This window comes from Hylobates moloch, unplaced genomic scaffold (assembly GCF_009828535.3).
Source record: "Hylobates moloch isolate HMO894 unplaced genomic scaffold, HMol_V3 SCAFFOLD_1, whole genome shotgun sequence".
Lineage (NCBI taxonomy): Eukaryota > Metazoa > Chordata > Mammalia > Primates > Hylobatidae > Hylobates > Hylobates moloch.
In genome coordinates this window covers 230,658,014-230,672,125 of record NW_026652276.1, presented here as the reverse complement: position 1 = coordinate 230,672,125, position 14,112 = coordinate 230,658,014, and the positions used below count along the sequence as shown (strand labels likewise).

Sequence of the window (14,112 nt, the reverse complement as noted above, 5' to 3'; positions counted from 1 at the left end):
GTGGGGTACTAGGGCACCTGCGGTACTGGGGAGGGGCTCGGACGCCAGCATCTACCCTGGGAATGGGAAGGGTACTCAGACAGCAGCTTCTACCCTGGGAATAGGACGGGTACTCAGGTGCTCATACCCTGGGAATAGGACGGGTACTCAGGTGCTCAGATGCCAGCATCTACCCTGGGAATGGGAAGCGGCGGACTATGGAGAAAGGGCCCACCCACAGGGGCCCGCGGCACAGCACAGGACCTGCCTGAGCCAGGCAGCAAGCAAGCTGGGATGGATGGCGCCCACTTCCTGCCTGTTTAAAACAAGTATCAGGCAGGGCAGAGAAACCCTGCTCGCTGACTTTCCTTATTTCCTGCCCATGGTTAAGGAAGGCAGAACCTAGACAAAATCATCCCCCTCCTGATAAGCGGCCTCCTGAGCCTGCCAAGATGGAGCTGCTCCTGGAAGGAAAAGTGCTTCACCTTAGGTGCAAGGAAGATGGGTGAGGAGGGTGTGAACCTAGCAGTGCCGGCAGCCCCTCTGTGCCTCTAGTGTGGTGGTTCTGTGGTTCTGAAGCTGGAGCAGGCCCACAGTCCCTGGAGGAGCTTGTTCAAAGTCCTTGTCACTGAGCGCCCATTCAGAGATGTCTCAGTGGGCCCTGGAGATCCTGGTGCAGAGTCCCCAGGGCAACTCGGAGAAGAGTGGACTAGCCTGTCGTGCAGATGGTGCATTCGGAGAGCAACTCCTACAACAAGGACCTTGGAGACAAATTCCTACCTGTCCCACTAAGGACGAGAATGGGGCAGAAGGCAGCTAAGTCCACACTGCAGCCAGAGGTCTTTCAGGGAGCTCGAGGCTCTCATTCACTAATCCTAGGGCAGATGGGGAGTCAGCAGGCACTTGGATTCTCTGCTGCCACTTCATGGAGAGGGAAACTGAGGCACAGAAAAGAGGAAGGGATTAATCAGACCACTGCCTGCAGCAGAGCTGGGGCTACATCCCAAGCCTCCCAACTCCAACTTGGTCCCGTCCTCTCCTGGGGAAACCGGGCCGGGCATGCTGCGGGTCAAACGCAGCTCAGCTCTGTGGGAAGCACCAGACCCCCTGCCAGAAGAGCCCTAGCTCCACCATCTGGAGCTGCAGGAAGAGAACTTTCTTGGGTGCTCTGTGCAAAGGGCTTGTGATTGTTTTGCCCTAGAGGAAGCCCTGGGAAGAGGTAGAGTTCCGCATGAGACCGAGGCCTCACTGCTTCTGCTGCGGGAGCCAGGGTAGGAGTCCCAGAACAATGCCTCTGGGGGCTCTTGCAGCCAGGCCAGCTGTCCCTACAGCAGGGGCAACCTCCACCTCTAACAAAGTGGCCTTTCCCATTCCCACTTAGGCTGTGGGCAGCCTCCCTGGAACATTCCCCAAGGATGTCCAACATTCTCCCCCACCAGGACAGTCCTCTTGCCACCAGAACTCAGGGGCTGAAACCTTTCATGATGGGGTTATTTTCTGGAGCACCTTAAAAATGAACTTGAGATACAGAACCTTCTGGCACATTTGTGTGCTATGAGGCATGGCTGTGCTGAGTGGGACCTCAGGAAACAGGTCATGCACCTCCTAATATCCCTGCTGTTCCAGGACGCCACTGCCCACTTCCTGGTGCTTAGAGACCATCGCCACCAGCGGAAGATCCTAGGGCAGCCTAGAATCTGCAGAGCCTGTCCCAGTGATCATAGAGGCATCTCCAAGGCCGTCGCAAGGACTCCCTGTCCCTCAGGACATCCCGGGGGCCTCCTGGCTGGTGTGGGGGTACAGGAGTCTCTCGGGAGGCTCCATGACGCAGTCCTTCAGAACCTCCACTGCGTCCCTGGAGGGCAGGATGGGTGGCTTCTGGGTCCCGGACTCCTCCACATAGAGGGCTCCCGTCTCCTCCTTCCTGAGCCTGGCGCCTGTGAGGGAGGAAGGAGAAGACAATTAGACTGACTGGCAGTGACCGCCTTCAACATCCAACTTCGCCCAGGGGCTGTTTGGTGAGGAAAGCTTGGCAGGACAGACTGGAGTCAGGACCACGACTGCTCTTTGCAGCCCTCATCTGTTCCTACTCTGTTCATTCTTTTATCCTAAGACAGGAAATCTCAACTGGGGGCGATTTTGTCCCCCAGGGGCCATTTGCCAATGTCCGGAGATGATTTTCTTTGTCACAAATGGGGGGTATGCTACTGGTATCCAGTGGGTATCTGATAGGTAGAGGCCATGGATGCTGCTCAAGTTCCCATAGTGAACAGGAAGGGCCCCCAACCAAGATTGCCCAGCCCCAGCGTCAACAATGCCAAGGCTGAGAGCCCTGCCTGGAAGGAGGCGTCCGTGCGTAGTTCAGTAGTATTTGGATCAATCTGTGCTGGTCCCTGTGGAAAGAGTAACTTGCACCAGGGCACACCTGACATCATTTTTTTCTCCTCAGCACCCACAAGGCTGGACACAGAGCACCTCACCCCGCCCTCTCTCAGCTTTCCCTTTCTCTTCTCAGTGAGGGGTCTCTTTTTTTCTCCCCACCTGCCCTACTGTGGCTTCAGGGCCACCTTGCTTCTTACACAGCCTCTATCAGCCATGAGACCCAGTCCCATTTCTGGTGACCACAGACTCAGAGGTGAAAACTGGGAGCAGCAACAGCTGGAAGGAGACCAGCTAGAGATGCCAGGAGAGAGAGCACTGCTCCATCCTTGTCAAGTGGCCGCGAGTGGTCTGGAGAACCCCAACAACGGGCATATTTTCTTTGGTTTTCAGTGACTACTTGAAGAGAGAAATTTCCTGTCTGTGGCTTTCAGTAACTTGCCCTCCCTTCTAATACAGCTTCCCCCTCAAGCAAGCTCCTGACCCCAGCCCTCCGGTCCAGAGAGGCTGTTTCTGTTCTCCCCTGCCCCATGAGATTCCTGCCTGAAAGCCCCACCATCTCCTCCGTATCTCACCTTCTCCACAGCCACGTGGACCTTTTCCCTCTTGAAAATTCCTGCACAGTCCAGAGTCTGTACAGCCCCACTTAGAATGTGATGGCACTACCTGGGGCTGGTCAGCCCTCTCCTTACTCCCAGCAGGAGTCTTGACCTTTAACTAGTAACATTTGCACCACCTGCCAGGCATTGTCCTGAGTGCTTTACACGCACAACTCATTCGGCAGATGAGAAACCAAGGCATCAAAGGATAGACTTGCCCAAGGCCACACAGCCAGTTGGGAGCAGAGCCAGCACAGCACTGTCACCAGGGCACACAGGCTCTAGAAATGCACGCTCTCTGCATTAAGCCCTGCTGCCTAGAGCACATGTGCGTCATCTCCCCGGCAGGGGCGCAAGCTCCTGAAGGGTGGGTGTCACACATCGAGTACCCACTGGCCTAGCAAATGGGTGGGTGTGTGACAGAAGCTCCACAGGCACCTGCAGTCCTCTCTTGTTGGCCTCTGGCTCAGCATGAGGCTGCCTTGGGGGAGCTCTGCCACGTGTACTTACTTGCAGGGGAGCGGGCTGGCACCTGGGCACAGGCGTAGACATGGCTGAAACGCCGGCCTGAGGAGGTCAGGTACCAGTGCTGGATGGCGGGCTGGGGGTCGTACTCTGTGACGGCCACGCCGTTCACAGCTGTCATCATGAGCATGTTGAGCACCTCATTGGAGAGCTTGGTCCTCTCATCGGTCCTGATCCGGTTCATGGCCTTGAAGCCCCGCTCACAGCAGGAGGTGGAGATGGGCACACAGACCACCACGGCCATGAGCTTGCTCAGCAGCGGGAAGCGGCAGTGCTGGGCCAGGGCGTTTTTGCAGAGCATGGAGAACGGGAGGTGCTGGGCAATGGCTTTCAGGCCCAGCCACTCCTCCAGCAGAGCTTCCTCACTGTATCCTGTTGGGAGGGAGCACTCGAAATACCTGGCCAGGGTGAGAATGTCATCATTCCCAAAACTGGCAAGTTCAATCCCACTCGGCCAGGCCCTGGTGTCAAACACCTCCATGTTCTTGAGCTGTGGGGGTCGGTCTGCGTCAAACCTCTGCTGGAGGTACTCAATCCCCGTCAGGACCGTCCTCTCCCGATCCGCCTGGAACCGCTGTTCCGCTACCTCCAGTTTGTCCAAGCAGATGCCATGGAGCCGCCCATCCTTGAAGCTGGTGTTGAATTCTTCCTCTTTGGGCCCCGCCTGGTGACGGAGGCTCTCCAGTGCCACGTAGGCCCGGCTCAGCGTGGCGTTCACCTCTGTAATCAGCACGATCTCCTTCTGGCACACCTCGGACAGAGGCCTGTAGATGCTCAGGAAGTCCAACAGGAAGTGGCAGAACTTGACAAAGTGGAAGCCGCGCATGAGCTTCAGCATCCCCTTGGCCCGGTGCCCAATCTGGCCCCCAGCCTCTGCCACGCTCTGGAGGTGCCTGGCCAGGGCGGGCCAGCTCGCGAGCAGCGCGTGCAGCGTGCGCCTCCTGCTGGCCACCCAGCGAACCGCATTCAGGTCCTTCAGGCGGATGATCTCCTGCTCCAGAGGCGCTGCACCTTCCTGCAGCTCGTTCAGCCTCTTGTTTGAGGACTGATAAAACTTGAAGACGGTGCGGATGTGCCGGTCACACTTCTTCACCAGATCGATGCTCCCGCAGGCGTCCACCACGGCCAGGTGCAGCCGGTGGGCCACGCAGTGGACAGGCAGCAGCTGTGGGATGACCTCCTGGAACTTTTCCACAAGGCCTCCTCTGCAGCGCAACATGGCTGAGCCATCCGTCCCCAGCCCCACCACCCAGCCAGGCTTCCGGAAGGGGATGTCCAGCTCATCCAGGGCAGAAACGATGGTCTCGAAGTACCCATCTGCTGTCTCGCTGTAGAGAGGGGCCAGAGTGATGTAGGACTCTTTCACCTCCATCTGCTTAAAGTAGCGGATGTAAATCCCCACGCAGGCCTGCTCGGAGGCGTCGGTGGAGCTGTCGAGCAGCACACTCACGCAGGGCGAGTTCCGCACGTCCTCCAGGATCTCCCTCTTCAGGGTCTCTGAGATGTACTTGATGAACTGAGTGCACGCCGTGCGATTGCGGTACTTGCCTAATATCACGGTCCCCGTGCTTTGGAGGAGCTGCAGGATCTTCTCAAAGTCATTCAGGGGCCTTGAGTGGTATGCAATGGAGTAGGCGGCATTGAAAAAGTGCTCCATGTCGGCCATGAGGTCGCTGGAGATCTCCGGAACGAGGGCAGTGTGAGGGGTGTCTTCCTTGATTTCAACCGTGTTGACACAGAGCCTGTGCGCTTTGCTGACTTCATGGTATTTTAAAGTCTCCACTTTAAAAGGCCCCGTGTAACCTCTGACTAACCGAGATGATTTGTCGTGGAGATTAGGTCTTTCTTTGCAGGCTGAGCAGAAGAGTTTGGTCTCTTTGGGGTCAATTACTAACCATGGGAACTGCCCAAACCAAGACCTCTGAATGGAACGGGGCCTGTATGTCCTCTTGATTCTCCTAGGTCCATCTCCTTCTTCACAAATGCTCGAACTGCAGCAAGAGGCACGGGCCACCATGGGAGAGGCTGGAAGCAACGCGGAGTCTGCAGCCAAGGCCTGTGTGTCCGCCTCTCTCACTGCCACCATCTTCTTGTTCCCTTTGGAGAAAATTAAATCATGCTTGGTTCTGCTACCCAGAGCTCTGCCATCTCCTATCAGCTAAGGCACCCCCAAATTTAATGAGTATCCCTTAAGCAAGGCAGAGAAGATGAATGCATTCCTTCTTTCTAGAGATCATTAGTGGCATCCACTTAAACCCTCACCCATTCTTATCTGTGAAAGTTAATCTGGCTCCCCCAGAGTTGTTGCTAATCCTTGTGGGTTCTTTCACCAGCGCCCCACCCACCCTATCCACACAGCTACCCTGGGATCATGTGACATCAGATACCAATAAGTTCAATTAACCCCCTTGGCCACAGAGACTGTTGGATAAGCAGGTGGCTTTCACTCTCGGGTGAGGCTCCACAATAGAATAGGTTAAACACCTGCCAAGTCTTTTATAAGCCTCAGAAAGAAGTAGGTACAGAAGTAAGTGTAGCAGCTACAAGCCAAGAAATTACTGATTGAGATATGCAAGACAACGAATTCTCACAAACCAATGGTGCTGTCACCGAGCACTGAAGAAGGAGGGAGAAGGGATGAGAGGCTCACAGATCTCTGGGTCCCCTGGCTCCTCGAGACCAGTGTCCCCACGTACCTGCTCCCACCAGCTCTGCCACAGCCTCCATCAGCACTTCTGCTTGCAAAAGGACCTGTTTTTTTCCCAGTTTCCCAGACTACTCTACACTCTGTGGGCAGGGTTAGTTGCTTATTCATCTTGTCTACCCAGGGCCTCCTGCCAGGCTTGGTGCCCAATCGGCCCCCATCGGATGAGCACGGCTGAGCTCATGCTGTCTGACTCATCATAGCCGCCTGGGCTCTGGCGCATGTCCTTCAGAACGCTGTAGGTTTAGACTCACCTGGAGGACGACCTTTCCCCCACTTTGGCCCATTTGGGTCCTTGATCCAGGGTGCAGCCCTCCGCTCCAGTTTGGAGATCAAGTCTGGCTTGGCAGCAGCAGGTCCTGTTGGAAGGATGAAGAATCATGCTGATGTCACTGCTGTGGCCAAGTCTAGTAGCCCCCTCAAGCTAGACCCGCTCCCTGAAGTACACAGAGGTGTCTCTGGGTTCTGTCCTTATAAAGTCTAGTTGGCCAGGGGCAGGCTGAGCGCCAACCCAGAGTGCCAAAGAGGCAGTAAGGGGAGGGGCACCCCTCAGCTAGGATAGGACTTCCTCAGATCCACGGGCCAGCCATACACACCAGAGGGGGAAGGGTGGAAACAGGAAGAAACATAGGGACTAAGCAGGAGAGGCAGGGGGAAGCAGCAGCCACATGAGAAGTGGAAGGTGCCACCCACAGCTGGCCCACGCATGTGACCCTCTGCCCCCACAGCTGGCCCATACATGTGCCCCTCTGTTCCCACAGCTGACCCATACGTGTGCCCCTCTGCCCCCATAGCTGGCCCACACGTGTGCCCCTCTGCCCCCACAGCTGGCCTTTGTGAAGGTGACCAACTACATGGGTTTTTGAAAGGGGCACTTGGAGGGCCCCCCGAAATACCTACCGCCTGCAACGGAGCCTGAAATCTGACTAAAGAAGATTTGTGTCTTTGGGTTAAGCACTGCACTTTACTTAAAATAGGAATATTGTTCAGGGGTATGCAAATAAACCATTTCCTCTATTGAAAATAAAATCCATCACTATCTACATCATGCTTTTGTGTGTGTCTATGTGAATGTGTGCATAAACTTTCTGTGGAGAGCCACACAAGCAACTGGGCCTGTGGGTGCTCCTGGGGAGGAACCGAAGGACAAGGGAAAAGGGAGATTGGTTCCCACTATTCATCTTTGGATCACTTGAATATACTTATATATATAATGACACATATATGTGTGTGTGTGTGTGTGTGTGTGTGTGTGAATATCTACATATTTACTACTAATAAAAATATAAATAAGTAAATTACTAAAGTGTGTTAGATTGAACATATATCCTTCTTAAAATATCTCTAAAATGAGGGCAAAGGAATAAAAATAACAAAATGAGGTATAAGCCCAAGATAAATTGGATTAGGAATGCAAATCCATTTTTGGAAGGAAAGAAGACAAAAGGGAGAGAAACAAACAGAGCTGAACACCAAATGTCTGCAGAGGGGTTAACAAGGAGAAGTAAGTTGGTTGGTACCAGAGAATCCCAGAAAGATTCAGAAACTGCAGGCACCAGGTATGGGAGAAAGTGGTGGGTGGGGAATGGACAGGAGCAGCGGACTGGCTCAAATCTGAGAGATCTGATCAATCCCCGGTACTCTCAAGTATTCCAGGAAACCAGGAAACACCACCACCACCACAACCCGGAGGAGAATAGAGGCTCGGTCTACAGAAAAACTTACCCAGAAAGGCTCCAGACCCCAGATACCACATACACAGAAAGGTGAAGGGGTGGTGCGGTACTGAAAGCAGGGAGATCAAGTCACGTCTGTGGACCAAGGGGTGCACTGCTTGACTCCAAGAATGCTGGCTGGGCTTATCATACCCTCCAAACAGGAGACGGGAAGCGTTTTCTTTGGAAAAATGGAATTGCCCTCCCCTCTCCCCTCAAAAGATCTATGGACACTGACTTTTGTGGGTTCTTCAGTAAGACATCTAGGTTTACAGCTGGTCATCCTACAGTGAAAAGTGAAACCTACTCTCTATGCTTCCCAGCCATGCACAGGTCTGCAGCCATGCACAGGGCTTCCAGTACGTTTCTAAGGCTTACTCGTACACAGGAATCAGCCTAGAGATAATTATTTAAGAAAAGCCTCTAACATGAAAGAGAGAAAACAAAACAAGTAGGAAAAGATTTGGAAAAGCTTGAAATATAGCAGGAAGCAAAACAAAACTTCAGAATAATGAGAATTAATATTCCCAGAAAGAAAACTCATGATAGCCATTCATGAAAGAGGAAATAAGAGTGTTTAGCAACTAAAAAACCCAATAGAATAAGAAAATAAATCGCATTGTTAGAAAATAAAATGGAGGAAATGTCCAAGAAAGTAGTATAAAAAAGATAAAAGCAGAAAACAGGAGAAAAAGAAACAAACAGAAAACCAGAGACTCAATCCAGGAAGTCCAGTATCAAACTAATAGGAAGGAGTTTCTGGAAGAAAGAAAAGAGAAAATAGGAAGAAATCATACAAGAAAATTTTCCCAAACAGGGAAAGACCAGTTTCCACATGGGAAACACCAGATACCCAAAACAAAAGATGAAAAACACACTTTATGTAAAACATCAAGGCATATCATTAAAAATTTGAGAAAATTGAAATCAATTTCAAAAGTTTTCAGAGTAGAACAAATATGTCACATTCAAGGATTCTGGAATAAGAAGACACCAGACCTCTCAATAGCACCAGTAAAACCTAAAAGGGCAATGCTTTCAAAATGCGGAGGAAAAGTATTTCCAACCTAGAATCCTATATGCCCAAACAAGTTATCACTGAATCGTGAGGGAAGAATATGATGTTTTTAGACAGGATGCGTCACAGAAAGAAGGCCTCCCCTGCACCCTTCCTTAGGAAGCCACTGGAAGATGCGCACTAAGAAGATGAAGACGTCAACCACAAAAGAAGAGAGAGACTCGGGAAATGGGGGAGAGACGAAGGCGCATCTCAGGCTACAGTTGTGCCGCAGGCCTAACGGCTGCCTGGGTCAGACAGAGCAGGGGAGGAGAAGGCCCTGGGAGCGAAGTCTCCAGAGAAAGAATGAAATGGAGAGATCACAGGATGTCCCGTCACGTGTAAAAGACTCTTCGGAGGAGTTTTAGAATTCCACTGGAGAGTCTGGGAAGAACTGATGAGGGTGAAGAAAGTGAGAAAAATAAAAAAGAAGAAAAAATTTTCCAATTTGAGGGGGAAGAGTCCGACAATGAAGGAAACACCATCACAATACACCACCTTGTTCAGCAGTAAATCACACATAATCATAACTGGGCAAATAATTTATACCAATGTAACCAACAAAGTGTGATGTACCTGTTCTGAGAGGATGGAGGGAAGAGAAGCGGGGGCCCAGGTGATGTAACAGGGCCGTCTCCATCTTCCACAGTAGGAATCAATAGAGAATATCTAAAATCAATAAATCAGGAATACAATAAACATAAGCCACAGGATATTAAAGTGTGATTCTGGCTGAAAGCCCCCCAAAGCAGGAGCCAGCTCTTCCGCATTCCAAAGCCAGACACGGACACATGACCTGTAAAGAGAATGGCTGAGGGCCGGGGCCGTGGCTCCAGCCTGCGCCCATCGAGAGGAGTCACAGAGCTGAGACTGAAGGAGCCAGGAAGTTGGGCACCAGGGATGTTTCTGGAAAGCATTGTCAAGGGTATTGTGAGCCTCTCTGACTATGGGGAGTGGTGGGTGCGCCCTTTCCCTTAACGTGACCTGTATCTCTGGGAGCTGTGAATGGCCACGAGTCCAGCTCTGGATAAGACTACGGTAGCCATGGGGTGCCTTGGAGGTGGGCCATGTCGAGAAAGGGCTACAATCCCAGGTCTGGGAGAGCACAGGGCCTGGAAGTGCTTCTATGGTTCAGATGTGGGCCACATGGGGAATGAGAAGAGGCCTGGTGTTGTCTGTGGGGCCTGCCCATGACGGCTGGCTACCGGTGTGATACTCCTCTGTGAAGGCGCCTATATAGACAGGCTGCCAGGGCACACATCCACCCATGTCCAGGCAACTGCAAGCAAGAGGCTCTCAGTGCCTGTTGGGGGTATTGCAGAACCCACAAACACCCAAAGAAGAGAACCAGCTTTAAAGGACTACAGCTCTAAGTAGCTGGTGTCAGATTACATGTCAAATGAAACCTTTCTTACACCTCTCCCACCCACCAACGCCATTCCCACGGAGGATGCGTCAGAAATTCTGAAGCCAGCAGCGGGTGGGAGAAGAGGAGCCCCTTTCTTCCTATGGCGTGGGTCCAGATTCTACAGCCGCAGCAGGTTGAGGCAGGAAAGGCAAGAATTGAGTGTTAAATGAAGTCCAGGTTTTCTATTACTACACAGAGACGGGGATTTGTTTCCTAAATTTTCCTTTTGGTAAATCTCTGATATAATTTCAAATTTACAGAAAAGATTGAATAACACAAGGAACTCCAATCATTGACGTTCTGCCCCACGTGTTGCAGCATGCTGTGAGCTCGCAGGCATGCTCCCCTGCTGGGTCTATACATATAGCTACAATATTTTTCTGAACCATTTGAGAGTAAATTGTTTGCATGCCCCTTTATTCCTAAATACTTCATGTGTATTACCCAACAAAAAAGGACCCTTTCATAGGCAGTAGGTGGGATTCGAACATGGGTTCCAGGGCCTTCACTCTGGCCTAACTCCTTCCCCTTGAGGCGAGGGGACTCTGAACAGGATGAGAGGTCACACTGTCATCATGTTACCTTGCACAGCAAAGGGAGATTAGCCGGTGGAGCCGACCTAATTACACAGCTCTTTAAAAGCTGGTGCTGTTCTCAGCTGGCAGTAGCCCAGGAAGTCAGAGCTTCAAGGCACATGATGATTCCACACACTGCTGCCGGCCTGAGCACGGAGGCGGCCACAGGGAAGCACCCGAGAGCAGCTCCTGGGCTGAAAGTGCTCCCCCCGACAAGCAGCAGGAGAACAGCAAGGAGCTAGATTCTGGCAACAGCATAAGTGAGCTCAGAGCCTCCAGACAGGAGCCTGCCTGGCCCGCCCCTTGGTTTGGGCTAAGACCCTAAGCAGAGAACCTGATCAGGCCCACCTGGACTCCCGACCTGCAGAGCTGTGAGATAATACATGAGTCTGCAGTCATTTGAAATGGGGCAGCAGAAAGCAAAGGTGTCTTATACAACCAGAGTTATAATGATCAAAACCAGGAAACTCAACACTGATATCATACTATTATCTAATCTAAGTTCATACTAAATGTCTTCACTTGTCCCCAAAATGTCTCTATAGCCCAGCATCTGTCCTAGCATCATGCACGCAAGTTGTCACACCTCTTCAATCTCCTTTAATTGAGGTAGTTTGCCAGCCTTTCTCTGTCTTTTTTTGATTGGGACACTTTTGAAGAGTTTTGTACCAGGCATTGCGCTCACTGAAATTAGAACAGGAAGATTTTATGTTATTTGAGTGTGACAAGAAAAAGTTCCAGGCCCTGCCTAGATTTAACCCAGAGAGTGAGAAAGAAAAGGCCCCCAGAGCTGACATGCTCAGCGGTGAGCAGGAGGATGCAACTGTTTTATGAGCGCATCCTGCTGGAGTCCGTCCCTCCTAAGATAATGTCCACATACGTTATTTAGAAATAATGCGGCAAATTATTGGAAGAAACAGCTACAAGATTCTGGGGAACAGGACTTTGTAAAAGAGAAAGGTGGGACAGGGGACTGTCATTTTTTTCTTTTCTTTTTTTTTTTTTTGAGATGGAGTCTGGCTCTGTCGCCCAGGCTGGAGTACAGTGGCACGATCTTGGCTCACGGCAACCTCCACCTCCCGGGTTCAAGCAATTCTCCTGCCTCAGCCTCCTGAGTAGCTGGAACTAAGGGCGTGCGCCACTACGCCCAGCTAATTTTTGTATTTTTAGTAGAGATGGGGTCTCGCCACGTTGGTCAGGCTGGTCTCGAACTCTCGACTTCAGGTGATCCACCTGCCTCAGTCTCCCAAAGTGCTGGGATTACAGGCATGAGCCACCGCACCCGGCGGAAATATTTTTAAAGAATAATTGAAAACAAACAGGGACCAAATGTTCCCAAATCTGTTTGCCTCCGTTTATATTCCCTTTGGTGACTGTCCACCTTTGACTGCCGCTGGCACCACCACCCTGGCCCCAGGAATACCATACCCTGACGGTACCTCTCTGAAGCTGCAGCCTACATCTTATCAAAACCTCTTCTTTTTGTTCCCTTCCAAACAAATGAAACAGAGGGGAATTTTCAGCGTTTTCGATGACTTAGTAATGGAAAAAGAACAAGGGCACATAACTGTGGCGAGTGCGTGCACACACCCACAAACACCCACATACCATAGCAGTCCATAACAATGGTTTGGCCTACAAAGGACTCCTCATCCTTCCAGACTAACTTCACCAAGGGCCAGCAGGCCCTATCCCATGAATCCATTCTGCAAAAGCCACTCTAGCCAGGTGCAGTGCGCGTGCCTGTAATCCCAGATACTCAGGAGATGGAGGCAGGAGGATCGCCTGGGCCCAGGAATTTCAGTCCTGACTGGGCAATATAGAGAGACCCTATCTCAAACAAACAAATAAATAAATAGATGCCACTCTAGCCCCTCGCCTTGGTTCTTCTTTCTCTAGCTCCTGGCTGCCCCCACTTGGAGGCCATCATCACATGCCCTGCCGTGGAGAAGCTGGCTTCCCAGATACCACGTGGGGGACTCAAACTCCCCTGTTCATCTTCTTTAGGGCCCTCCCACTCAGTGCTGGTTTCCATGAGTGACACAGCACCTTCCCCCAGCTCTGTAAGGCCTGGCTGTAGTTACCGACTTCTCCTGTGGACAAGAAACTGCCCACCTGCAGTGAGTGGCCACTCAGCATACGATGACACCTTTACAAATAAAAGCAAGGGCTACCCACACAGTCCCTATGTTGGCCTATTTCTGTTAATGACAAATATTAGTTTCTTAACAGTGGGATGTAATTGAGATTTCTGGCTGCTTTTTACGAAGAAGAAACAGACTTCATCAGATATGGCAAGCCAGGTGCAGTGGCTCACGCCATAATCCAACACTTTGGGGGGCTGAGTCAGCAGGATCACTTGAGTCCAGCAGTTTGAGACCAGCCTGGGCAGCAAAATGAGACCCTATCTCTACAAAAAATTTTAAAAATTAGCCAGGTGTTGTAGCGTGCGCCTGTAGTCCCAGCTACTTGGGAGGCTAAGGCAGGAGGATTTCTTGAGCCCAGGAGTTCAAGGTTACAGTGAGTTATGATGGCACCACTGCACTCCAGCCTGGGCGACAGAGTGACAGCCTGTCTCTCTCTCTCTCTCTCTCTCACACACACACACACACACACACACACACACACACAAACAAAACTGAGTTCACCCCAAGAAGAAGTTTTGTGTTCTATTTACAAAAAAATAATTAAAAGATAATGCAAAATAATATTTGGTTTTCAACTCTTAAAGCATTTGTTATGGAGGGTAAAGTGTGGGAAATAAAAAAAAAACAAGCCAAAGTAAAAATAATAATAATAGCAATTAGAGAATCTTCACTATGTTTTAACACTACTTTATATCCCAATTTAATACTATTATATATCACTTTTAAACATACAAATAGCTTATGCCAGGCCCTGCCCATAGTCTCCAGGCTCCTTAAGATGCTTTTATATCTCAAACATGAAGAACTGTTTAAATTTGGGGATAGTTAAAAGGATAACCAGAGACCCAATTAAAGTAACTGAAAGGAATCACACACATGCAACTCCGTTTCTAGACTCCCACACCTGTCTCAATTTCAGGGACAACCGGAGAGGCCAGGCCCACCCCCTAGAAAGCCTTTCTGATTCCTGCCTCTGACCCTCAAGGAAAATGAGTTTCCTTCCCTCTGATTACATTTTTTTGTT

The 14,112-nt window shown here is 50.9% G+C and overlaps 1 protein-coding gene across 10 annotated transcripts in view; it reads right to left on the bottom strand.

Moving 5' to 3' along the window:
* The window catches only part of ZNF862 (zinc finger protein 862), a 28,930-nt gene that overhangs the window by 1,401 nt on the left and 13,417 nt on the right, over window positions 1-14,112 (bottom strand). For 5 of the 10 annotated variants that reach the window (XR_009209808.1, XR_009209806.1, XR_009209796.1 and 2 more), the window contains exons 6-8: window positions 6,441-6,545; window positions 3,468-5,579; window positions 465-1,916 (exon numbers count right to left, since the gene is read on the bottom strand). Coding sequence is in view for 1 of the 10 variants with exons in the window: in XM_058427846.1 (XP_058283829.1) it covers window positions 1,741-1,916; window positions 3,468-5,579; window positions 6,441-6,545 (2,393 nt within the window). In the remaining 9 variants the exon portion in view is untranslated. Of the gene's footprint in view, window positions 1-152; window positions 1,917-3,467; window positions 5,580-6,440; window positions 6,546-14,112 lie in introns of those variants that run through there. The other 5 variants (XR_009209801.1, XR_009209803.1, XR_009209800.1 and 2 more) reach the window with 4 other exon arrangements.